The 24,980-nt window shown below is 55.3% G+C and overlaps 3 protein-coding genes across 3 annotated transcripts; all 3 read left to right on the plus strand.

The window, feature by feature from the left end:
• Nucleotides 1–1,006: 1,006 nt before the first annotated feature.
• On the plus strand, nt 1,007–4,161 carry LOC308184950 (adenosine 5'-monophosphoramidase HINT1-like). The gene is made up of 4 exons (XM_080572498.1): nt 1,007–1,191; nt 2,633–2,738; nt 3,442–3,649; nt 3,865–4,161. Exons 1-4 carry the CDS (start codon nt 1,049–1,051, stop codon nt 3,909–3,911), a joined length of 504 nt encoding a protein of 167 aa, XP_080428624.1. The 5' UTR covers nt 1,007–1,048; the 3' UTR covers nt 3,912–4,161.
• A 7,082-nt stretch (nt 4,162–11,243) lies between these two features.
• Nucleotides 11,244–14,394, plus strand: LOC308184952 (adenosine 5'-monophosphoramidase HINT1-like). Its single transcript, XM_080572500.1, has 4 exons — nt 11,244–11,428; nt 12,866–12,971; nt 13,675–13,882; nt 14,098–14,394. Exons 1-4 carry the CDS (start codon nt 11,286–11,288, stop codon nt 14,142–14,144), a joined length of 504 nt encoding a protein of 167 aa, XP_080428626.1. The 5' UTR covers nt 11,244–11,285; the 3' UTR covers nt 14,145–14,394.
• A 7,081-nt stretch (nt 14,395–21,475) lies between these two features.
• On the plus strand, nt 21,476–24,262 carry LOC308184953 (adenosine 5'-monophosphoramidase HINT1-like). The gene is made up of 3 exons (XM_080572501.1): nt 21,476–21,660; nt 23,102–23,207; nt 23,911–24,262. The coding sequence occupies exons 1-3, from the start codon at nt 21,518–21,520 to the stop codon at nt 24,163–24,165; spliced, it is 504 nt and encodes a 167-aa protein (XP_080428627.1). The 5' UTR covers nt 21,476–21,517; the 3' UTR covers nt 24,166–24,262.
• The last annotated feature ends 718 nt before the right edge of the window (nt 24,263–24,980 follow it).

Consider the following 24,980-nt stretch of genomic DNA (forward strand, 5'->3'; position numbering starts at 1 on the left):
TCTGAGGAGAAGGGCCTGGGGGCGTTGGTTGATGAGAAGCTCGTCAACCGGAGCCGGCAATGCAATGGACGCTTGCAGCCCGGAAAGCCACCCGTATCCTGGGCCGCATCAAAAGGAGGGCGGCCGGCAAGTCGAGGGAGGTGATTCTCCCTCTCTGCTGCTGTGCTCTTGTGAGGCCCCACCTAGAGTAAGTACTGTGTTCAGCTCTGGGGCCCCCAGCACAAGAAGGACGGGGACGTACTAGAACGCGTCCAGAGGAGGGCCACGAAGATGACCAGGGGGCTGGGGCACCTCTCCCAGGAAGGCAGGCTGAGGGAGTTGGGGTGGTTCAGCCTGGAGAGAGAAGAGAAGGCTCCGGGGAGACCTTGGAGGGGCCTTCCAGTACCCAAAGGGGGGGCCCTACAGGAAAGCTGGGGAGGGACTCTTTGTCAGGGAGAGGAGCGATAGGGCAAGGAGTAATGGTTTTAAACTCAAAGAGGGTAGACTTAGACTGGATAGTTGGAAGAGATTCTTTCCTGAGAGGGGGGTGAGGCACTGGAACGGGTTGCCAGGAGAAGTGGCGGATGCCCCGTCCCTGGAAGTGTTTAAGGCCAGGTTGGATGGGGCTTTGAGCAACGTGGTCTAGTGGAAGGTGTCCCTGCCCAGGGCGGGGGGGTTGGAATTAGGTGATCTTTAAGTAAGGTCCCTGCCAAGCCAAGCCATGCTATGATTCTATGATCGGAGCAACCGTTCTGTGGAGCTCGTTTCCCAGCCGTGCAGGGCCCGGCTTCCCTCCGCGGAGCCGCCCAGCCCGTTTTCGGGCGCCCACTTCCTCCCTCCCGGTCGGATCCCTCCGCGCCCCGAGGGCACGCGACCTCCCTGAGCGCCGATAAGCACCGGGTCGACGGGAGCGGAGCCGCCGAGAGGGCGGGGACAAGGGAAGAGGGCAGGCGAGGCAGCCAATCGAGGCGCGGGAGCGGTCGGCGGCGATCTGTCGGCCCAATGAGCGCCGCGGAGGGCCGGGCCGAGTGCGGGAAGGGAGGGGGCGTTGTACCGAGCGGGCGCCGTCATGGCCGACGGGATCGTTAGGGCGCAGGCCGCCTGGCCCGGCGGCGGCGCTGCCGCTGCAGCCGCTTTCGGAGAGGTCGCCTGCAAGGGCAAGGAGGTCCCCGCCAACGTTCTCCGTGAGGATGAGCGGTCGTGGGCGAGGAGGTAGCCGCGGCGTCGTCGTGCGAGTCTTCTCTTTCCTTCCTTCCCTCGGCCGCTCGCAGGCCCTCTGAAACGAGGGCCCGTCGCGGGTCCCGGGAGTGCGGCAGGGCGGGTGGTGGCCTTGCTGCGGGAGGGAGGCAGGCAGGGAGGGAGGGAGGGAGGGAGGGACGGACGGTCGGTCGGTCGGTCGGTCGGGGTCTCTCCGGCTCGTGGCGCTCTCTACTGCAGCGCCTCTAAAACCCCGCGCTTCTTCGGTGCGCGTCCCGCCTGCCCCCGGGGTGCCACGGCGCGTACTGGGTCGCCGGCGCAGTCGGTCTCCTTGGGGGTTCGGACTGCCTGCGTATAGGCAGCGAGCATCGCAGTAGTGACCGTAATCAGTCATTTCTGCGTAGCAGAAACGCAGGTCTTGATGCGCCTCGTGACAGCGTTCTAGAGACGCCCCGGCTCGGCCGTGCTAGGCTTTGGTTATGGCACCACCCCCACCGCGCACGCGAGCGCACGCTCTCTCCAAAGTGGCTTGTGAAAGGGAAGAATTGCAGCTTTTCCTAGCTTTCTTAAACATCTAGAAGCCAGTCAATCCCGCAGGCTGCTGGTCCTCACTTGAGGCGGGGGGGGAACTTAGAACTGCTTTTGGAGTGTAGTTGGCTATAGCGAATGGTCTTGAATTTGCTTAGCTCGCTGTACCGAAGGCCTGTTTCACAGTTGAGCGATGTTATAGGGGGGAGAAGTGTGAGGAAGGCTCGTAATTCTCGATTGTCGCGCAGTGAAAGGCGATGGTGAGTAAGAAGTGCAAAGCATCTGTGGAATCGAGTCTTATCGGCGCTGTTTCAGTCGCATCTAAAATAAATAAAACTGCCGGAAGTCGCTAATCTGAAGTACTCGGCTGTCTCGTTGCCCCCGTCACCTTGCGTGCTGGATCCTGCTTCTGGTGCCGTATGCAGTTTCGGTCTGCTGGTGATTTGGGGAGTTCCCTCGCAATTAGTTGCGAGTCGATGGTTTCCTACAGATCGGTGGTATTCGTGTTTCGCAGGTGATACCTTGGCCTCGGTCTGGAGGTGTCTGACGTAGAGCCGGCCGTAACGGGCTAACTTGGAATGTTCTTTCCCCTGAGTACGTGGCGTTATCGAGGACGGAGAGTTTATACAGCCTCAGCCGGATTACTCCGGGTTCTTTGAAGATGCCTTCCTACCTCTGGCCGAGGCAATATTTGGACATAACTGAAGGACAGTTAGCAATTGTTTGCCGCTTGTGTGTTTTGCGTGTAGAAGGTAGAGAACTTTGCCTATTCAAAGATCGCTTAAGAAGAATCGCTGTTTTGTCGTGCGCGTTTGGGGTACCTGATAATCTGCTTCGGTAGGACGAGTTCGGTGGGGCATAGTGATTTGCTTAAGCTGTTGCCTTTCTCTGAAGCTGACTGCGTTGTAACTGTTTACTCTTCCTCCAGCGCCTTGCGTTCCGTGATAGTTCGCCTCAGGCTCCAGTGTTTTTTCCTAGTCCTTCCTGAGAAGGCAGTTGTCCGGTTATGTGAAGCAGAAGATTCTGGCGGACCCGTGAGTACTGTGGGAGCTTTCTTTTCGCTAGGCTGGCTGTACCTGTAACTAGTTTGTAACTTCCTAGACTCTTTCCCGTCCCCTCTTTTCCTCTGGATGTTGCGGAGGGGCGCACAGTAGGCTATTTTGGGTTTTCCGATGCTGTAGTCTTTTGCCTCTAGCTTGTAATGGAGTTGAGCTTTTTGACTAAGAGCGGCGATATAAAGCGATGCTGGTCTCCGGCTACGCGCTTGTAGTGCAAAAAGCAGTGTTGTTCCGAAGTACGGTCTGATGCCCGTTTTCACGGTTTCCAGACAGCGGCGGTGGTACTTTGACTATGCAGAAGAGGGCTTGGGGTTTGGGCAGGTCAGAGGCGAGGAAAGGGAAAGCTGGTTGAGCGGCGCTGGGTGTTTGTTTCGCTGTTAGCTATGCAAGTCAAGTTCCAAGGCTTTGTGAGGCCACGCAAAAGAAAAGGCACCGTGAAGCTTTTATTTTCTGCCAGAGCGGCTTACGTTGCCCGAAGCTATGACGGGGGCTTTAACCCCCGAGACAAATTTAGCTTCTGTGACTGTTTTGTAGTCTGTTCCTGTCTAGAGGGTAATTCAAAGAGCAGCGGTTGAATCGTGAAGGATTAGCTAACCGTGTTCTGTGGATGGTTCTCCGCTCGCGTTCGTTCTGTGCGTCGTGGCACGTTATGTTAGGTAACGTTATTTCCTTTTTCCAGCTTCTTGGGCGTGTAATGGTTGTTGGCAAGAAGTGTGCTGCTAACCTGGACCTGACCAATGGATTCCGGATGGCTGTGAATGCCCACCCTCGGGCCCTTCGGGCTGTCGTGTACATCTACGTATTCTGGGTGGCGGTCAGTTGGGCCGGCCTCCTGGCTAAGGTTTTTGCACCGCAGGCGTCACTGCACGCGTACGGGTCGCCGCCGAGTAGGTTTCATATGTTGCCCGTCAATCTAGCCCCTGTTGATGTATGATTTTTTTTTTTTTTTTTTTTCCTGGACGGCTGTCTATGGAGGGTAATAAAGAGCTTTGAGCAGCACTTGCACAATAAAGATGGAGCATGGGGATATGACCTCTGTCTTGTGTGTCTTGCCGATGGAAATAGTTCTGCAAGTTAAAAGAATGTTTCGGTCTGTTGACAGTGTCGTGTAGATGGTGGTTTGCCCAGTCATTTGAAACGCGAAGATAGAAGCGCTCGGCGGTCCTGTGGGTCTCCATCTCCCTAAGACGATCTAGGATGTGCTGTGTGTTTGAGGCCTTGCTATCTTCCCCCTGCTCCCAAATAAAAGGGCGTGCTTTTATTGCGAAACAGCCGCATCGAGGACTGGCAGATGTAGAACCAGAGAAGAATAAGGTTGGAAGAAAGCTTCCAGGCATCGTCTGTTGTCTGCCCCTGTCCCGAGGAGGCAGAATAAACTCTACCCGGTGTGATTTCTGACAGGTGCTTGTCAGCCTGTTCTTGACTACCGTAGGAGTTTTGCTACCGCTTTCTTTTCAGTCGTGGGTTTCGCAACTTCGAGAAGTAATTTCTCCCACAGACGCTTTTCAAAGCGTAGAAGGCTCTGGGATGCTTGAGTCGGCTTCTGAACGTTCAAGACTCGGCTGCCGTTCCCTTTATTTTTTTGTATGTATTTTTAGAGTCTTCTTTTTTTCTAAACGAAGTCCGTTGTTCAGGAACTAGAAGAAGGATTAGCTAAAGGCACCATAAGGCGTTTAAATGCGATCACCTCTCGTGCTTTGTTCACAGATTCACAGATTCACAGATTTCTCTAGGTTGGAAGAGACCTCAAGATCATCGAGTCCAACCTCCGACCTAACACTGAGTACTCCACTAAACCATATCCCTAAGCTCTACATCTAAACGTCTTTTAAAGACCTCCAGGGATGGTGACTCCACCACCTCCCTGGGCAGCCCGTTCCAATGCTTAATAACCCTTTCGGTAAAGAAGTACTTCCTAACATCCAACCTAAAACTCCCCTGTCGCAACTTTAGCCCATTCCCCCTCGTCCTGTCACTAGGCACGTGGGAGAATAGACCAACCCCCACCTCTCTACAGCCTCCTTTCAGGTAACTGTAGAGAGCGATGAGGTCGCCCCTGAGCCTCCTCTTCTCCAGGCTGAACAAGCCCAGCTCCCTCAGCCGCTCCTCGTAAGACTTGTTCTCCAGACCCCTCACCAGCTTGGTCGCCCTTCTCTGGACTCGCTCGAGCACGTCCATGTCCTTCCTGTAGCGAGGGGCCCAAAACTGAACACAGTACTCGAGGTGCGGCCTCACCAGAGCCGAGTGCAGGGGGACAATCACTTCCCTCGACCTGCTGGCCACACTGCTTCTTATACAGGCCAGGATGCCGTTGGCCTTCTTGGCCACCTGAGCACACTGCTGGCTCATATTCAGCCGACTATCCACCAATACTCCCAGGTCCTTCTCGGCCAGGCAGCTTTCCAGCCACTCATCTCCCAGCCTGTAGCTCTGCTTGGGGTTGTTGCAGCCCAGGTGCAGGACCCGGCACTTGGCCTTGTTGAACTTCATGCAGTTGACCTCAGCCCATCGCTCCAGCCTATCCAGATCCTCCTGCAGAGCCTTCCTGCCCTCGAGCAGATCGACACACGCACTTAGCTTGGTGTCATCTGCAAACTTACTGAGGGTGCACTGGACGCCCTCATCCAGATCATCAATAAAGATATTAAAGAGGACCGGCCCCAGTACCGAGCCCTGGGGGACTCCACTAGTGACCGGCCTCCAACCAGATTTGACTCCATTCACCACAACTCTCTGGGCCCGGCCATCCAGCCAGTTTCTAACCCAGCGAAGCGTACGCCAGTCCAAGCCCCGAGCAGCCAGTTTCTTGAGGAGAATGTTGTGGGGAACGGTGTCAAAAGCCTTACTGAGGTCAAGGTAGACCACGTCCACAGCCTTTCCCTCATCCACCAAGCGCGTCACTTGGTCATAGAAGGAGATCAGGTTCGTCAAGCAGGACCTGCCTTTCACAAACCCATGCTGACTGGGCCTGATCGCCTGCTTGCCCTGCAAGTGCCGCGTGATGACCCTCAAGATAATCTGCTCCATGAGCTTCCCCGGCACTGAGGTCAAACTGACAGGCCTATAGTTCCCCGGGTCTGCCCTCCGGCCCTTCTTATAGATGGGCGTCACATTGGCTAGCCGCCAGTCAACCGGGACCTCCCCCGATAGCCAGGACTGCCGATAAATGATGGAAAGCGGCTCGGCCAGCTCCTCCGCCAGTTCTCTCAGTACCCTTGGGTGGATCCCATCCGGCCCCATCGACTTGCGCACATCCAAGCTCCGTAGTAGGTCGCCAACCATTTCCTCATGGATAGCGAAGGCCACATCCTGCTCCCCATCCCCTTCCACCAGCTCAGGGCACTGGGTGTCCGGAGAACAATCGGTATTGCCGCTAAAGACTGAGGCAAAGGCGGCATTAAGCACCTCAGCCTTTTCCTCATCCTTAGTAACTAGGTTTCCCCTCGCATCCAGTAAAGGATGGAGATTCTCCCTAGTCCTCCGTTTCGCGTTGATGTATTTGTAAAAGGATTTTTTGTTGTTAGACCTCTGGCTTTGCTGTGCTCCTTGTTTAATTGCGGTTACGTTCAAGGCTTACTGGAGCGTGGGAGCGTTAAAATGCTATTAAATATTTTTAGTGTTTGAAACTTGCTAATGAAATGATTTTTGTGACTCCGTTCCTCACAAAGAAACTCGATTCCTTAGCAGGAGGAATGATCTTTGTTACTGGATCTGTTTGCGGGGTTAACGATTGCAGCTGTGAATGACTAAAGTCTTTTGAAGAAGCTGAATGATAAAAACCAAACCGAAACAAGAAACAGCCCTTGTTCTACTCGAAGTAATATAGAATTTGCCGTTTGCGGGGTCAGATGAAAATAGTTGTGGAAGTCAACTACTTGGGGGGGGGGAGGGGAGGGGAGGGGAGGGGTGGGTGGAGGTGGAGATGCTGTTGCCCTTTCAGGGAAAGCTTCTTAAATTGGCACTTGATCAACTGTTCTGTTTCTGTATTTGTCCTTGGTCTCTTTCATTGGTCTGTTTTGTTGACGTAGAAGATGGAACTGCTCAAAGAAACCTGTGCAAATGGACCTTGAGTAAGTATTTACGTGTTCAACTGTTCCCCAGTCGGTCTAGCTAGGTCTAGCTAATGCTATCAGCGCTTGTAGTCTTTCACAAAAGGTGTTTAATTCCTGAGAAAGTAGAGGAGGAAGACGATTGGTAATCTCTTTGCTTAATAGGCACTGTTAGACAACCGTAGAAGGCAAAGAAATTTGCCCCCGAGGCACCAATTTGACCCTTCCTTTAGCCTGTACGCTTTCAAAGAGCATATCATAGAACCATAGAATGGCCTGGGTTGAAAAGCACCTTAAAGATCATCTAGTTTCAACCCCCCTGCTCTGGGCAGCGTTGCCAACCGCTAGAGCAGGCTGCCCAGAGCCGCGTCCAGCCTGGCCTTGAATGCCTCCAGGGATGGGGCATCCAGAACCTCTCTGGGCAACCCGTTCCAGTGCCTCACCGCCCTCTGAGTGAAAAACTTTCTCCTAATATCTAAGCTAAATCTCCCCTGTCTTAGTTTAAAACCATTCCCCCTTGTCCTATCGCTATCAACACGTGTATTTTTACTCCTGTATATACAGATTCGTAGGGGTTGGAAGGGACCTCAAGAGATCGTCGGGTCCAACCCCCCTGCCAGAGCAGGTTCCCTAGAGCAGGCTGCCCAGGTAGGCGTCCAGACGGGCCTTGAATATCTCCAGAGAAGGAGACTCCACAACCTCCCCGGGCAGCCTGTTCCAGCGCTCCGTCACCCTCACCGTGAAGAAGTTCTTTCGCATGTTGGTGCGGAACTTCCTGTGCTCCAGTTTTTGGCCGTTGCCCCTTGTCCTATCCCCACAAACCACTGAAAAGAGGGTGGCCAAGTCCCACTGTCTCCCACACTTAAGATACTTGTAATCATTGATAAGATCCCCTCTCAGTCTTCTCTTCTCAAGGCTGAACAGGCCCAGGTCTCTCAGTCTTTGCTCACAGGGGAGATGCTTCAGGCCCCGTATCATCTTTGTTGCCTTCCGCTGGACTCTTTCCAGGAGATCCCTGTCTCTTTTTGTACTGGGGAGCCCGGAACCGGACACGGTACTCCAGGCGAGGCCTGCCCAGGGCAGAGTAGAGGGGGAGGATCACCTCCCTTGACCTGCTGGCCACGCTCCTTTTAACGCACGCCAGGATCCCATTGGCCTTCTTGGCCACCAGGGCACGCCGCTGGCTCATGGTCAACCTGTCGTCCACCAGGACCCCCGGGTCCTTCTCCGCAGCGCTCCTCTCCAGCAGGTCATCCCCCAGCCTGTACTGATACACGCGGTTGTTCCTTCCCAGGTGCAGGACTCTACGCTTGCTCTTGTTAAACTTCATTTGGCTTCTTCCTGCCCAGCTCTCCAGCCCGCCCAGGTCTCGCTGAATGGCAGCACAGCCTTCTGGCGTGTCGGCCACTCCTTCCAGCTTTGTATCATCGGCGTACTTGCTGAGGCTGGACACTATTCCCTCGTCAAGGTCGGCGATGAAGATGTTGAACAAGACCGGACCCAGCACCGACCCCTGGGGAACACCGCTAGTCACAGGGCTGCAGCCGGACTCTGCGCCGCCGATCACCACCCTCTGAGCTCGGCCGGTCAGCCAGGTCTCAACCCACCTTACCGTCCACTCGTCTATCCCACGCTTTCTCAGCTTTGCTAGCAGGACGTCGTGGGAGACAGTATCGGAAGCCTTGCTAAAGTCAAGGTAGATGACATCCACTGCTCTCCCTCCATCAACGCAGCTGGTGATGCCATCATAGAAGGCAACGAGGTCGGTCGAGCACGATTTCCCCTTGGTGAATCCATGCTGACTACTCCTCATAACCTCCTTCTCTTCCAATGGCTTGGAGATGGCATCCAGAACAAGCTGTTCCAACACCTTTCCAGCTGTTCCAACACCTTTCCAGGGACGGAGGTGAGACTGACCTTTCCAAGAGCTCCACATCCTTCTTGTGCTGGGGGCCCCAGGCCTGCACGCAGTATTCCAGGTGGGGTCTCCCAAGAGCAGGGTAGAGGGGGATAATCACCTCCCTCTCCCTGTTGGCCACCCCTTTGTTAATGCAGCCCAGGACACAGTTGGCCTTCCGGGCTGCAAGCGCGCGCTGCTGGCTCGTGTCCAGCTTCTCGTCCATCAGGACCCCCAAGTCCTTCTCCGCAGGGCTGCTCTCAAGTTCTTCTTCTCCCAGTCTATAGAAATACCTGGGATTGCCCCAGCCCAAGGTCAACGCCTTGCACTTGGCCTTGTTGAACCTCATTAGGTTCTCATGGGCCCACTTCTCCGGCCTGTCCAGGTCCCTCCGGACGGCATCCCTTCCCTCTGTTGTATCGACTGCACCGCTCAGCTTGGTGTCATCTGCAAACTTGCTCGATTCCGTCGTCTGTGTCATTGCTAAAGATGTTGAAGAGCACCGGTCCCGAGGCCGACCCCTGAGGGACACCGCTTGTGACCGGCCTCCACCCAGACATAGAGCCGTTGACCACAACCCTTTGGCTGCGACCAGCCAACCAATTCTTTATCCGCCCAGCAGTCCATCCTTCAAATCCATACCTCTCCAATTTAGAGAGAAGAATGTGGTGAGGGACCGTATCAAAGGCTTTGCTCAGTCCAGGTGGCATATCCTATCCCAGGAGTGGTTTCAGCCGTAAACAACAAACAGTTACGAGGAGAGGTGTAGCTCTGTAAATATTTTTGTTGCCTTGGGTGAATTGGTGTCTGGTCGCACTGAGTGGCCCGCGTGGTAGCTGGGAGATGGCCGACGGGGAGGACTGAGATGTTAAAGCTGCCTGTGGTTGCCTGCCCCCAGCCCCAGCCCCAGCCCCGTCCCCGTGTGCCATCCCGATGGCAGTAGCGCCTGGAACCTCAAACTAAAGCGAGCGTATTCTGATGTCGTTACCCTCCAAGCCTGTCAGAGAGGCAGAAGCGCTGTGGCCTACTCAGGCAGGAACCGCGCGTGTGGGGACGGCCACGTCCCTGCCGCCGTGTCGGGCCAGTTTGAGCTCCGCTCTCCCTGGGGCTGCTGCAGGGCACCGCGGACCACGCTTGGGCAGCCTTGGGGGGCACTGCCTATTTTTCCAGAAGCCTCCTCCCCAGCTGAGCACAAACCCAGTTGTGATGTGCCAGGGCTGAGCACAGGCTTTGTATTCCTCCCCGCCACCCCGTGCGCGGGAGGTGCAGCTTTCCCCCTTAGAAACACCAGCAGTTGAAGTGGGGCTCTCAGGGAAGATTGTGGAGCAACTTCTGAAAAGGTAAGGCCTGCCCTGGCAAAAGCGGGGATCTGCCTGCGGGGAGCAGCGCCCAAAAGCCACCAGCGTGTTTGGGGTGGAGCTGATAGGGTCATAAATAATAGTTGGGGCTACGAGCGCGAGGTCCCGCATTTGGTCCGGGGCAATCCTAAGCACGAATCCAGGCTGGGCGGAGAATGGATGGAGAGCAGCTCTGAGGAGAAGGGCCTGGGGGCGTTGGTTGATGAGAAGCTCGTCAACCGGAGCCGGCAATGCAATGGACGCTTGCAGCCCGGAAAGCCACCCGTATCCTGGGCCGCATCAAAAGGAGGGCGGCCGGCAAGTCGAGGGAGGTGATTCTCCCTCTCTGCTGCTGTGCTCTTGTGAGGCCCCACCTAGAGTAAGTACTGTGTTCAGCTCTGGGGCCCCCAGCACAAGAAGGACGGGGACGTACTAGAACGCGTCCAGAGGAGGGCCACGAAGATGACCAGGGGGCTGGGGCACCTCTCCCAGGAAGGCAGGCTGAGGGAGTTGGGGTGGTTCAGCCTGGAGAGAGAAGAGAAGGCTCCGGGGAGACCTTGGAGGGGCCTTCCAGTACCCAAAGGGGGGGCCCTACAGGAAAGCTGGGGAGGGACTCTTTGTCAGGGAGAGGAGCGATAGGGCAAGGAGTAATGGTTTTAAACTCAAAGAGGGTAGACTTAGACTGGATAGTTGGAAGAGATTCTTTCCTGAGAGGGGGGTGAGGCACTGGAACGGGTTGCCAGGAGAAGTGGCGGATGCCCCGTCCCTGGAAGTGTTTAAGGCCAGGTTGGATGGGGCTTTGAGCAACGTGGTCTAGTGGAAGGTGTCCCTGCCCAGGGCGGGGGGGTTGGAATTAGGTGATCTTTAAGTAAGGTCCCTGCCAAGCCAAGCCATGCTATGATTCTATGATCGGAGCAACCGTTCTGTGGAGCTCGTTTCCCAGCCGTGCAGGGCCCGGCTTCCCTCCGCGGAGCCGCCCAGCCCGTTTTCGGGCGCCCACTTCCTCCCTCCCGGTCGGATCCCTCCGCGCCCCGAGGGCACGCGACCTCCCTGAGCGCCGATAAGCACCGGGTCGACGGGAGCGGAGCCGCCGAGAGGGCGGGGACAAGGGAAGAGGGCAGGCGAGGCAGCCAATCGAGGCGCGGGAGCGGTCGGCGGCGATCTGTCGGCCCAATGAGCGCCGCGGAGGGCCGGGCCGAGTGCGGGAAGGGAGGGGGCGTTGTACCGAGCGGGCGCCGTCATGGCCGACGGGATCGTTAGGGCGCAGGCCGCCTGGCCCGGCGGCGGCGCTGCCGCTGCAGCCGCTTTCGGAGAGGTCGCCTGCAAGGGCAAGGAGGTCCCCGCCAACGTTCTCCGTGAGGATGAGCGGTCGTGGGCGAGGAGGTAGCCGCGGCGTCGTCGTGCGAGTCTTCTCTTTCCTTCCTTCCCTCGGCCGCTCGCAGGCCCTCTGAAACGAGGGCCCGTCGCGGGTCCCGGGAGTGCGGCAGGGCGGGTGGTGGCCTTGCTGCGGGAGGGAGGGAGGGACGGACGGACGGACGGACGGACGGACGGTCGGTCGGTCGGTCGGTCGGGGTCTCTCCGGCTCGTGGCGCTCTCTACTGCAGCGCCTCTAAAACCCCGCGCTTCTTCGGTGCGCGTCCCGCCTGCCCCCGGGGTGCCACGGCGCGTACTGGGTCGCCGGCGCAGTCGGTCTCCTTGGGGGTTCGGACTGCCTGCGTATAGGCAGCGAGCATCGCAGTAGTGACCGTAATCAGTCATTTCTGCGTAGCAGAAACGCAGGTCTTGATGCGCCTCGTGACAGCGTTCTAGAGACGCCCCGGCTCGGCCGTGCTAGGCTTTGGTTATGGCACCACCCCCACCGCGCACGCGAGCGCACGCTCTCTCCAAAGTGGCTTGTGAAAGGGAAGAATTGCAGCTTTTCCTAGCTTTCTTAAACATCTAGAAGCCAGTCAATCCCGCAGGCTGCTGGTCCTCACTTGAGGCGGGGGGGGAACTTAGAACTGCTTTTGGAGTGTAGTTGGCTATAGCGAATGGTCTTGAATTTGCTTAGCTCGCTGTACCGAAGGCCTGTTTCACAGTTGAGCGATGTTATAGGGGGGAGAAGTGTGAGGAAGGCTCGTAATTCTCGATTGTCGCGCAGTGAAAGGCGATGGTGAGTAAGAAGTGCAAAGCATCTGTGGAATCGAGTCTTATCGGCGCTGTTTCAGTCGCATCTAAAATAAATAAAACTGCCGGAAGTCGCTAATCTGAAGTACTCGGCTGTCTCGTTGCCCCCGTCACCTTGCGTGCTGGATCCTGCTTCTGGTGCCGTATGCAGTTTCTGTCTGCTGGTGATTTGGGGAGTTCCCTCGCAATTAGTTGCGAGTCGATGGTTTCCTACAGATCGGTGGTATTCGTGTTTCGCAGGTGATACCTTGGCCTCGGTCTGGAGGTGTCTGACGTAGAGCCGGCCGTAACGGGCTAACTTGGAATGTTCTTTCCCCTGAGTACGTGGCGTTATCGAGGACGGAGAGTTTATACAGCCTCAGCCGGATTACTCCGGGTTCTTTGAAGATGCCTTCCTACCTCTGGCCGAGGCAATATTTGGACATAACTGAAGGACAGTTAGCAATTGTTTGCCGCTTGTGTGTTTTGCGTGTAGAAGGTAGAGAACTTTGCCTATTCAAAGATCGCTTAAGAAGAATCGCTGTTTTGTCGTGCGCGTTTGGGGTACCTGATAATCTGCTTCGGTAGGACGAGTTCGGTGGGGCATAGTGATTTGCTTAAGCTGTTGCCTTTCTCTGAAGCTGACTGCGTTGTAACTGTTTACTCTTCCTCCAGCGCCTTGCGTTCCGTGATAGTTCGCCTCAGGCTCCAGTGTTTTTTCCTAGTCCTTCCTGAGAAGGCAGTTGTCCGGTTATGTGAAGCAGAAGATTCTGGCGGACCCGTGAGTACTGTGGGAGCTTTCTTTTCGCTAGGCTGGCTGTACCTGTAACTAGTTTGTAACTTCCTAGACTCTTTCCCGTCCCCTCTTTTCCTCTGGATGTTGCGGAGGGGCGCACAGTAGGCTATTTTGGGTTTTCCGATGCTGTAGTCTTTTGCCTCTAGCTTGTAATGGAGTTGAGCTTTTTGACTAAGAGCGGCGATATAAAGCGATGCTGGTCTCCGGCTACGCGCTTGTAGTGCAAAAAGCAGTGTTGTTCCGAAGTACGGTCTGATGCCCGTTTTCACGGTTTCCAGACAGCGGCGGTGGTACTTTGACTATGCAGAAGAGGGCTTGGGGTTTGGGCAGGTCAGAGGCGAGGAAAGGGAAAGCTGGTTGAGCGGCGCTGGGTGTTTGTTTCGCTGTTAGCTATGCAAGTCAAGTTCCAAGGCTTTGTGAGGCCACGCAAAAGAAAAGGCACCGTGAAGCTTTTATTTTCCGCCAGAGCGGCTTACGTTGCCCGAAGCTATGACGGGGGCTTTAACCCCCGAGACAAATTTAGCTTCTGTGACTGTTTTGTAGTCTGTTCCTGTCTAGAGGGTAATTCAAAGAGCAGCGGTTGAATCGTGAAGGATTAGCTAACCGTGTTCTGTGGATGGTTCTCCGCTCGCGTTCGTTCTGTGCGTCGTGGCACGTTATGTTAGGTAACGTTATTTCCTTTTTCCAGCTTCTTGGGCGTGTAATGGTTGTTGGCAAGAAGTGTGCTGCTAACCTGGACCTGACCAATGGATTCCGGATGGCTGTGAATGCCCACCCTCGGGCCCTTCGGGCTGTCGTGTACATCTACGTATTCTGGGTGGCGGTCAGTTGGGCCGGCCTCCTGGCTAAGGTTTTTGCACCGCAGGCGTCACTGCACGCGTACGGGTCGCCGCCGAGTAGGTTTCATATGTTGCCCGTCAATCTAGCCCCTGTTGACGTATGATTTTTTTTTTTTTTTTTTTTCCTGGACGGCTGTCTATGGAGGGTAATAAAGAGCTTTGAGCAGCACTTGCACAATAAAGATGGAGCATGGGGATATGACCTCTGTCTTGTGTGTCTTGCCGATGGAAATAGTTCTGCAAGTTAAAAGAATGTTTCGGTCTGTTGACAGTGTCGTGTAGATGGTGGTTTGCCCAGTCATTTGAAACGCGAAGATAGAAGCGCTCGGCGGTCCTGTGGGTCTCCATCTCCCTAAGACGATCTAGGATGTGCTGTGTGTTTGAGGCCTTGCTATCTTCCCCCTGCTCCCAAATAAAAGGGCGTGCTTTTATTGCGAAACAGCCGCATCGAGGACTGGCAGATGTAGAACCAGAGAAGAATAAGGTTGGAAGAAAGCTTCCAGGCATCGTCTGTTGTCTGCCCCTGTCCCGAGGAGGCAGAATAAACTCTACCCGGTGTGATTTCTGACAGGTGCTTGTCAGCCTGTTCTTGACTACCGTAGGAGTTTTGCTACCGCTTTCTTTTCAGTCGTGGGTTTCGCAACTTCGAGAAGTAATTTCTCCCACAGACGCTTTTCAAAGCGTAGAAGGCTCTGGGATGCTTGAGTCGGCTTCTGAACGTTCAAGACTCGGCTGCCGTTCCCTTTATTTTTTTGTATGTATTTTTAGAGTCTTCTTTTTTTCTAAACGAAGTCCGTTGTTCAGGAACTAGAAGAAGGATTAGCTAAAGGCACCATAAGGCGTTTAAATGCGATCACCTCTCGTGCTTTGTTCACAGTATCACAGTATCACAGATTTCTAGGTTGGAAGAGACCTCAAGATCATCGAGTCCAACCTCCGACCTAACACTAAGTACTCCACTAAACCATATCCCTAAGCTCTACATCTAAACGTCTTTTAAAGACCTCCAGGGATGGTGACTCCACCACCTCCCTGGGCAGCCCGTTCCAATGCTTAATAACCCTTTCGGTAAAGAAGTACTTCCTAACATCCAACCTAAAACTCCCCTGTCGCAACTTTAGCCCATTCCCCCTCGTCCTGTCACTAGGCACGTGGGAGAATAGACCAACCCCCACCTCTCTACAGCCTCCTTTCAGGTAACTGTAGAGAGCGATGAGGTCGCCCCTGAGCCTCCTCTTCTCCAGGCTGAACAAGCCCAGCTCCCTCAGCCGCTCCTCGTAAGACTTGTTCTCCAGACCCCTCACCAGCTTGGTCGCCCTTCTCTGGACTCGCTCGAGCACGTCCATGTCCTTCCTGTAGCGAGGGGCCCAAAACTGAACACAGTACTCGAGGTGCGGCCTCACCAGAGCCGAGTGCAGGGGGACAATCACTTCCCTCGACCTGCTGGCCACACTGCTTCTTATACAGGCCAGGATGCCGTTGGCCTTCTTGGCCACCTGAGCACACTGCTGGCTCATATTCAGCCGACTATCCACCAATACTCCCAGGTCCTTCTCGGCCAGGCAGCTTTCCAGCCACTCATCTCCCAGCCTGTAGCTCTGCTTGGGGTTGTTGCAGCCCAGGTGCAGGACCCGGCACTTGGCCTTGTTGAACTTCATGCAGTTGACCTCAGCCCATCGCTCCAGCCTATCCAGATCCTCCTGCAGAGCCTTCCTGCCCTCGAGCAGATCGACACACGCACTTAGCTTGGTGTCATCTGCAAACTTACTGAGGGTGCACTGGACGCCCTCATCCAGATCATCAATAAAGATATTAAAGAGGACCGGCCCCAGTACCGAGCCCTGGGGGACTCCACTAGTGACCGGCCTCCAACCAGATTTGACTCCATTCACCACAACTCTCTGGGCCCGGCCATCCAGCCAGTTTCTAACCCAGCGAAGCGTACGCCAGTCCAAGCCCCGAGCAGCCAGTTTCTTGAGGAGAATGTTGTGGGGAACGGTGTCAAAAGCCTTACTGAGGTCAAGGTAGACCACGTCCACAGCCTTTCCCTCATCCACCAAGCGCGTCACTTGGTCATAGAAGGAGATCAGGTTCGTCAAGCAGGACCTGCCTTTCACAAACCCATGCTGACTGGGCCTGATCGCCTGCTTGCCCTGCAAGTGCCGCGTGATGACCCTCAAGATAATCTGCTCCATGAGCTTCCCCGGCACTGAGGTCAAACTGACAGGCCTATAGTTCCCCGGGTCTGCCCTCCGGCCCTTCTTATAGATGGGCGTCACATTGGCTAGCCGCCAGTCAACCGGGACCTCCCCCGATAGCCAGGACTGCCGATAAATGATGGAAAGCGGCTCGGCCAGCTCCTCCGCCAGTTCTCTCAGTACCCTTGGGTGGATCCCATCCGGCCCCATCGACTTGCGCACATCCAAGCTCCGTAGTAGGTCGCCAACCATTTCCTCATGGATAGCGAAGGCCACATCCTGCTCCCCATCCCCTTCCACCAGCTCAGGGCACTGGGTGTCCGGAGAACAATCGGTATTGCCGCTAAAGACTGAGGCAAAGGCGGCATTAAGCACCTCAGCCTTTTCCTCATCCTTAGTAACTAGGTTTCCCCTCGCATCCAGTAAAGGATGGAGATTCTCCCTAGTCCTCCGTTTCGCGTTGATGTATTTGTAAAAGGATTTTTTGTTGTTAGACCTCTGGCTTTGCTGTGCTCCTTGTTTAATTGCGGTTACGTTCAAGGCTTACTGGAGCGTGGGAGCGTTAAAATGCTATTAAATATTTTTAGTGTTTGAAACTTGCTAATGAAATGATTTTTGTGACTCCGTTCCTCACAAAGAAACTCGATTCCTTAGCAGGAGGAATGATCTTTGTTACTGGATCTGTTTGCGGGGTTAACGATTGCAGCTGTGAATGACTAAAGTCTTTTGAAGAAGCTGAATGATAAAAACCAAACCGAAACAAGAAACAGCCCTTGTTCTACTCGAAGTAATATAGAATTTGCCGTTTGCGGGGTCAGATGAAAATAGTTGTGGAAGTCAACTACTTGGGGGGGGGGGAGGGGAGGGGAGGGGAGGGGTGGGTGGAGGTGGAGATGCTGTTGCCCTTTCAGGGAAAGCTTCTTAAATTGGCACTTGATCAACTGTTCTGTTTCTGTATTTGTCCTTGGTCTCTTTCATTGGTCTGTTTTGTTGACGTAGAAGATGGAACTGCTCAAAGAAACCTGTGCAAATGGACCTTGAGTAAGTATTTACGTGTTCAACTGTTCCCCAGTCGGTCTAGCTAGGTCTAGCTAATGCTATCAGCGCTTGTAGTCTTTCACAAAAGGTGTTTAATTCCTGAGAAAGTAGAGGAGGAAGACGATTGGTAATCTCTTTGCTTAATAGGCACTGTTAGACAACCGTAGAAGGCGAAGAAATTTGCCCCCGAGGCACCAATTTGACCCTTCCTTTAGCCTGTACGCTTTCAAAGAGCATATCATAGAACCATAGAATGGCCTGGGTTGAAAAGCACCTTAAAGATCATCTAGTTTCAACCCCCCTGCTCTGGGCAGCGTTGCCAACCGCTAGAGCAGGCTGCCCAGAGCCGCGTCCAGCCTGGCCTTGAATGCCTCCAGGGATGGGGCATCCAGAACCTCTCTGGGCAACCCGTTCCAGTGCCTCACCGCCCTCTGAGTGAAAAACTTTCTCCTAATATCTAAGCTAAATCTCCCCTGTCTTAGTTTAAAACCATTCCCCCTTGTCCTATCGCTATCAACACGTGTATTTTTACTCCTGTATATACACATTCGTAGGGGTTGGAAGGGACCTCAAGAGATCGTCGGGTCCAACCCCCCTGCCAGAGCAGGTTCCCTAGAGCAGGCTGCCCAGGTAGGCGTCCAGACGGGCCTTGAATATCTCCGGAGAAGGAGACTCCACAACCTCCCCGGGCAGCCTGTTCCAGCGCTCCGTCACCCTCACCGTGAAGAAGTTCTTTCGCATGTTGGTGCGGAACTTCCTGTGCTCCAGTTTTTGGCCGTTGCCCCTTGTCCTATCCCCACAAACCACTGAAAAGAGGGTGGCCAAGTCCCACTGTCTCCCACACTTAAGATACTTGTAATCATTGATAAGATCCCCTCTCAGTCTTCTCTTCTCAAGGCTGAACAGGCCCAGGTCTCTCAGTCTTTGCTCACAGGGGAGATGCTTCAGGCCCCGTATCATCTTTGTTGCCTTCCGCTGGACTCTTTCCAGGAGATCCCTGTCTCTTTTTGTACTGGGGAGCCCGGAACCGGACACGGTACTCCAGGCGAGGCCTGCCCAGGGCAGAGTAGAGGGGGAGGATCACCTCCCTTGACCTGCTGGCCACGCTCCTTTTAACGCACGCCAGGATCCCATTGGCCTTCTTGGCCACCAGGGCACGCCGCTGGCTCATGGTCAACCTGTCGTCCACCAGGACCCCCGGGTCCTTCTCCGCAGCGCTCCTCTCCAGCAGGTCATCCCCCAGCCTGTACTGATACACGCGGTTGTTCCTTCCCAGGTGCAGGACTCTACGCTTGCTCTTGTTAAACTTCATTTGGCTTCTTCCTGCCCAGCTCTCCAGCCCGCCCAGGTCTCGCTGAATGGCAGCACAGCCTTCTGGCGTGTCGGCCACTCCTCCCAGCTTTGTATCATCGGCGTACTTGCTGAGGCTGGACACTATTCCCTCGTCAAGGTCGGCGATGAAGATGTTGAACAAGACCGGACCCAGCACCGACCCCTGGGGAACACCGCTAGTCACAGGGCTGCAGCCGGACTCTGCGCCGCCGATCACCACCCTCTGAGCTCGGCCGGTCAGCCAGGTCTCAACCCACCTTACCGTCCACTCGTCTATCCCACGCTTTCTCAGCTTTGCTAGCAGGACGTCGTGGGAGACAGTATCGGAAGCCTTGCTAAAGTCAAGGTAGATGACATCCACTGCTCTCCCTCCATCAACGCAGCTGGTGATGCCATCATAGAAGGCAACGAGGTCGGTCGAGCACGATTTCCCCTTGGTGAATCCATGCTGACTACTCCTCATAACCTCCTTCTCTTCCAATGGCTTGGAGATGGCATCCAGAACAAGCTGTTCCAACACCTTTCCAGCTGTTCCAACACCTTTCCAGGGACGGAGGTGAGACTGACCTTTCCAAGAGCTCCACATCCTTCTTGTGCTGGGGGCCCCAGGCCTGCACGCAGTATTCCAGGTGGGGTCTCCCAAGAGCAGGGTAGAGGGGGATAATCACCTCCCTCTCCCTGTTGGCCACCCCTTTGTTAATGCAGCCCAGGACACAGTTGGCCTTCCGGGCTGCAAGCGCGCGCTGCTGGCTCGTGTCCAGCTTCTCGTCCATCAGGACCCCCAAGTCCTTCTCCGCAGGGCTGCTCTCAAGTTCTTCTTCTCCCAGTCTATAGAAATACCTGGGATTGCCCCAGCCCAAGGTCAACGCCTTGCACTTGGCCTTGTTGAACCTCATTAGGTTCTCATGGGCCCACTTCTCCGGCCTGTCCAGGTCCCTCCGGACGGCATCCCTTCCCTCTGTTGTATCGACTGCACCGCTCAGCTTGGTGTCATCTGCAAACTTGCTCGATTCTGTCGTCTGTGTCATTGCTAAAGATGTTGAAGAGCACCGGTCCCGAGGCCGACCCCTGAGGGACACCGCTTGTGACCGGCCTCCACCCAGACATAGAGCCGTTGACCACAACCCTTTGGCTGCGACCAGCCAACCAATTCTTTATCCGCCCAGCAGTCCATCCTTCAAATCCATACCTCTCCAATTTAGAGAGAAGAATGTGGTGAGGGACCGTATCAAAGGCTTTGCTCAGTCCAGGTGGCATATCCTATCCCAGGAGTGGTTTCAGCCGTAAACAACAAACAGTTACGAGGAGAGGTGTAGCTCTGTAAATATTTTTGTTGCCTTGGGTGAATTGGTGTCTGGTCGCACTGAGTGGCCCGCGTGGTAGCTGGGAGATGGCCGACGGGGAGGACTGAGATGTTAAAGCTGCCTGTGGTTGCCTGCCCCCAGCCCCAGCCCCAGCCCCGTCCCCGTGTGCCATCCCGATGGCAGTAGCGGCTGGAACCTCAAACTAAAGCGAGCGTATTCTGATGTCGTTACCCTCCAAGCCTGTCAGAGAGGCAGAAGCGCTGTGGCCTACTCAGGCAGGAACCGCGCGTGTGGGGACGGCCACGTCCCTGCCGCCGTGTCGGGCCAGTTTGAGCTCCGCTCTCCCTGGGGCTGCTGCAGGGCACCGCGGACCACGCTTGGGCAGCCTTGGGGGGCACTGCCTATTTTTCCAGAAGCCTCCTCCCCAGCTGAGCACAAACCCAGTTGTGATGTGCCAGGGCTGAGCACAGGCTTTGTATTCCTCCCCGCCACCCCGTGCGCGGGAGGTGCAGCTTTCCCCCTTAGAAACACCAGCAGTTGAAGTGGGGCTCTCAGGGAAGGTTGTGGAGCAACTTCTGAAAAGGTAAGGCCTGCCCTGGCAAAAGCGGGGATCTGCCTGCGGGGAGCAGCGCCCAAAAGCCACCAGCGTGTTTGGGGTGGAGCTGATAGGGTCATAAATAATAGTTGGGGCTACGAGCGCGAGGTCCCGCATTTGGTCCGGGGCAATCCTAAGCACGAATCCAGGCTGGGCGGAGAATGGATGGAGAGCAGCTCTGAGGAGAAGGGCCTGGGGGCGTTGGTTGATGAGAAGCTCGTCAACCGGAGCCGGCAATGCAATGGACGCTTGCAGCCCGGAAAGCCACCCGTATCCTGGGCCGCATCAAAAGGAGGGCGGCCGGCAAGTCGAGGGAGGTGATTCTCCCTCTCTGCTGCTGTGCTCTTGTGAGGCCCCACCTAGAGTAAGTACTGTGTTCAGCTCTGGGGCCCCCAGCACAAGAAGGACGGGGACGTACTAGAACGCGTCCAGAGGAGGGCCACGAAGATGACCAGGGGGCTGGGGCACCTCTCCCAGGAAGGCAGGCTGAGGGAGTTGGGGTGGTTCAGCCTGGAGAGAGAAGAGAAGGCTCCGGGGAGACCTTGGAGGGGCCTTCCAGTACCCAAAGGGGGGGCCCTACAGGAAAGCTGGGGAGGGACTCTTTGTCAGGGAGAGGAGCGATAGGGCAAGGAGTAATGGTTTTAAACTCAAAGAGGGTAGACTTAGACTGGATAGTTGGAAGAGATTCTTTCCTGAGAGGGGGGTGAGGCACTGGAACGGGTTGCCAGGAGAAGTGGCGGATGCCCCGTCCCTGGAAGTGTTTAAGGCCAGGTTGGATGGGGCTTTGAGCAACGTGGTCTAGTGGAAGGTGTCCCTGCCCAGGGCGGGGGGGTTGGAATTAGGTGATCTTTAAGTAAGGTCCCTGCCAAGCCAAGCCATGCTATGATTCTATGATCGGAGCAACCGTTCTGTGGAGCTCGTTTCCCAGCCGTGCAGGGCCCGGCTTCCCTCCGCGGAGCCGCCCAGCCCGTTTTCGGGCGCCCACTTCCTCCCTCCCGGTCGGATCCCTCCGCGCCCCGAGGGCACGCGACCTCCCTGAGCGCCGATAAGCACCGGGTCGACGGGAGCGGAGCCGCCGAGAGGGCGGGGACAAGGGAAGAGGGCAGGCGAGGCAGCCAATCGAGGCGCGGGAGCGGTCGGCGGCGATCTGTCGGCCCAATGAGCGCCGCGGAGGGCCGGGCCGAGTGCGGGAAGGGAGGGGGCGTTGTACCGAGCGGGCGCCGTCATGGCCGACGGGATCGTTAGGGCGCAGGCCGCCTGGCCCGGCGGCGGCGCTGCCGCTGCAGCCGCTTTCGGAGAGGTCGCCTGCAAGGGCAAGGAGGTCCCCGCCAACGTTCTCCGTGAGGATGAGCGGTCGTGGGCGAGGAGGTAGCCGCGGCGTCGTCGTGCGAGTCTTCTCTTTCCTTCCTTCCCTCGGCCGCTCGCAGGCCCTCTGAAACGAGGGCCCGTCGCGGGTCCCGGGAGTGCGGCAGGGCGGGTGGTGGCCTTGCTGCGGGAGGGAGGGAGGCAGGCAGGGAGGGAGGGACGGACGGACGGACGGACGGTCGGTCGGTCGGTCGGGGTCTCTCCGGCTCGTGGCGCTCTCTACTGCAGCGCCTCTAAAACCCCGCGCTTCTTCGGTGCGCGTCCCGCCTGCCCCCGGGGTGCCACGGCGCGTACTGGGTCGCCGGCGCAGTCGGTCTCCTTGGGGGTTCGGACTGCCTGCGTATAGGCAGCGAGCATCGCAGTAGTGACCGTAATCAGTCATTTCTGCGTAGCAGAAACGCAGGTCTTGATGCGCCTCGTGACAGCGTTCTAGAGACGCCCCGGCTCGGCCGTGCTAGGCTTTGGTTATGGCACCACCCCCACCGCGCACGCGAGCGCACGCTCTCTCCAAAGTGGCTTGTGAAAGGGAAGAATTGCAGCTTTTCCTAGCTTTCTTAAACATCTAGAAGCCAGTCAATCCCGCAGGCTGCTGGTCCTCACTTGAGGCGGGGGGGGAACTTAGAACTGCTTTTGGAGTGTAGTTGGCTATAGCGAATGGTCTTGAATTTGCTTAGCTCGCTGTACCGAAGGCCTGTTTCACAGTTGAGCGATGTTATAGGGGGGAGAAGTGTGAGGAAGGCTCGTAATTCTCGATTGTCGCGCAGTGAAAGGCGATGGTGAGTAAGAAGTGCAAAGCATCTGTGGAATCGAGTCTTATCGGCGCTGTTTCAGTCGCATCTAAAATAAATAAAACTGCCGGAAGTCGCTAATCTGAAGTACTCGGCTGTCTCGTTGCCCCCGTCACCTTGCGTGCTGGATCCTGCTTCTGGTGCCGTATGCAGTTTCGGTCTGCTGGTGATTTGGGGAGTTCCCTCGCAATTAGTTGCGAGTCGATGGTTTCCTACAGATCGGTGGTATTCGTGTTTCGCAGGTGATACCTTGGCCTCGGTCTGGAGGTGTCTGACGTAGAGCCGGCCGTAACGGGCTAACTTGGAATGTTCTTTCCCCTGAGTACGTGGCGTTATCGAGGACGGAGAGTTTATACAGCCTCAGCCGGATTACTCCGGGTTCTTTGAAGATGCCTTCCTACCTCTGGCCGAGGCAATATTTGGACATAACTGAAGGACAGTTAGCAATTGTTTGCCGCTTGTGTGTTTTGCGTGTAGAAGGTAGAGAACTTTGCCTATTCAAAGATCGCTTAAGAAGAATCGCTGTTTTGTCGTGCGCGTTTGGGGTACCTGATAATCTGCTTCGGTAGGACGAGTTCGGTGGGGCATAGTGATTTGCTTAAGCTGTTGCCTTTCTCTGAAGCTGACTGCGTTGTAACTGTTTACTCTTCCTCCAGCGCCTTGCGTTCCGTGATAGTTCGCCTCAGGCTCCAGTGTTTTTTCCTAGTCCTTCCTGAGAAGGCAGTTGTCCGGTTATGTGAAGCAGAAGATTCTGGCGGACCCGTGAGTACTGTGGGAGCTTTCTTTTCGCTAGGCTGGCTGTACCTGTAACTAGTTTGTAACTTCCTAGACTCTTTCCCGTCCCCTCTTTTCCTCTGGATGTTGCGGAGGGGCGCACAGTAGGCTATTTTGGGTTTTCCGATGCTGTAGTCTTTTGCCTCTAGCTTGTAATGGAGTTGAGCTTTTTGACTAAGAGCGGCGATATAAAGCGATGCTGGTCTCCGGCTACGCGCTTGTAGTGCAAAAAGCAGTGTTGTTCCGAAGTACGGTCTGATGCCCGTTTTCACGGTTTCCAGACAGCGGCGGTGGTACTTTGACTATGCAGAAGAGGGCTTGGGGTTTGGGCAGGTCAGAGGCGAGGAAAGGGAAAGCTGGTTGAGCGGCGCTGGGTGTTTGTTTCGCTGTTAGCTATGCAAGTCAAGTTCCAAGGCTTTGTGAGGCCACGCAAAAGAAAAGGCACCGTGAAGCTTTTATTTTCCGCCAGAGCGGCTTACGTTGCCCGAAGCTATGACGGGGGCTTTAACCCCCGAGACAAATTTAGCTTCTGTGACTGTTTTGTAGTCTGTTCCTGTCTAGAGGGTAATTCAAAGAGCAGCGGTTGAATCGTGAAGGATTAGCTAACCGTGTTCTGTGGATGGTTCTCCGCTCGCGTTCGTTCTGTGCGTCGTGGCACGTTATGTTAGGTAACGTTATTTCCTTTTTCCAGCTTCTTGGGCGTGTAATGGTTGTTGGCAAGAAGTGTGCTGCTAACCTGGACCTGACCAATGGATTCCGGATGGCTGTGAATGCCCACCCTCGGGCCCTTCGGGCTGTCGTGTACATCTACGTATTCTGGGTGGCGGTCAGTTGGGCCGGCCTCCTGGCTAAGGTTTTTGCACCGCAGGCGTCACTGCACGCGTACGGGTCGCCGCCGAGTAGGTTTCATATGTTGCCCGTCAATCTAGCCCCTGTTGACGTATGATTTTTTTTTTTTTTTTTTTCCTGGACGGCTGTCTATGGAGGGTAATAAAGAGCTTTGAGCAGCACTTGCACAATAAAGATGGAGCATGGGGATATGACCTCTGTCTTGTGTGTCTTGCCGATGGAAATAGTTCTGCAAGTTAAAAGAATGTTTCGGTCTGTTGACAGTGTCGTGTAGATGGTGGTTTGCCCAGTCATTTGAAACGCGAAGATAGAAGCGCTCGGCGGTCCTGTGGGTCTCCATCTCCCTAAGACGATCTAGGATGTGCTGTGTGTTTGAGGCCTTGCTATCTTCCCCCTGCTCCCAAATAAAAGGGCGTGCTTTTATTGCGAAACAGCCGCATCGAGGACTGGCAGATGTAGAACCAGAGAAGAATAAGGTTGGAAGAAAGCTTCCAGGCATCGTCTGTTGTCTGCCCCTGTCCCGAGGAGGCAGAATAAACTCTACCCGGTGTGATTTCTGACAGGTGCTTGTCAGCCTGTTCTTGACTACCGTAGGAGTTTTGCTACCGCTTTCTTTTCAGTCGTGGGTTTCGCAACTTCGAGAAGTAATTTCTCCCACAGACGCTTTTCAAAGCGTAGAAGGCTCTGGGATGCTTGAGTCGGCTTCTGAACGTTCAAGACTCGGCTGCCGTTCCCTTTATTTTTTTGTATGTATTTTTAGAGTCTTCTTTTTTTCTAAACGAAGTCCGTTGTTCAGGAACTAGAAGAAGGATTAGCTAAAGGCACCATAAGGCGTTTAAATGCGATCACCTCTCGTGCTTTGTTCACAGTATCACAGTATCACAGATTTCTAGGTTGGAAGAGACCTCAAGA

This window comes from Anser brachyrhynchus, assembly GCF_964034855.1.
Source record: "Anser brachyrhynchus genome assembly, chromosome: W".
NCBI lineage: Eukaryota > Metazoa > Chordata > Aves > Anseriformes > Anatidae > Anser > Anser brachyrhynchus.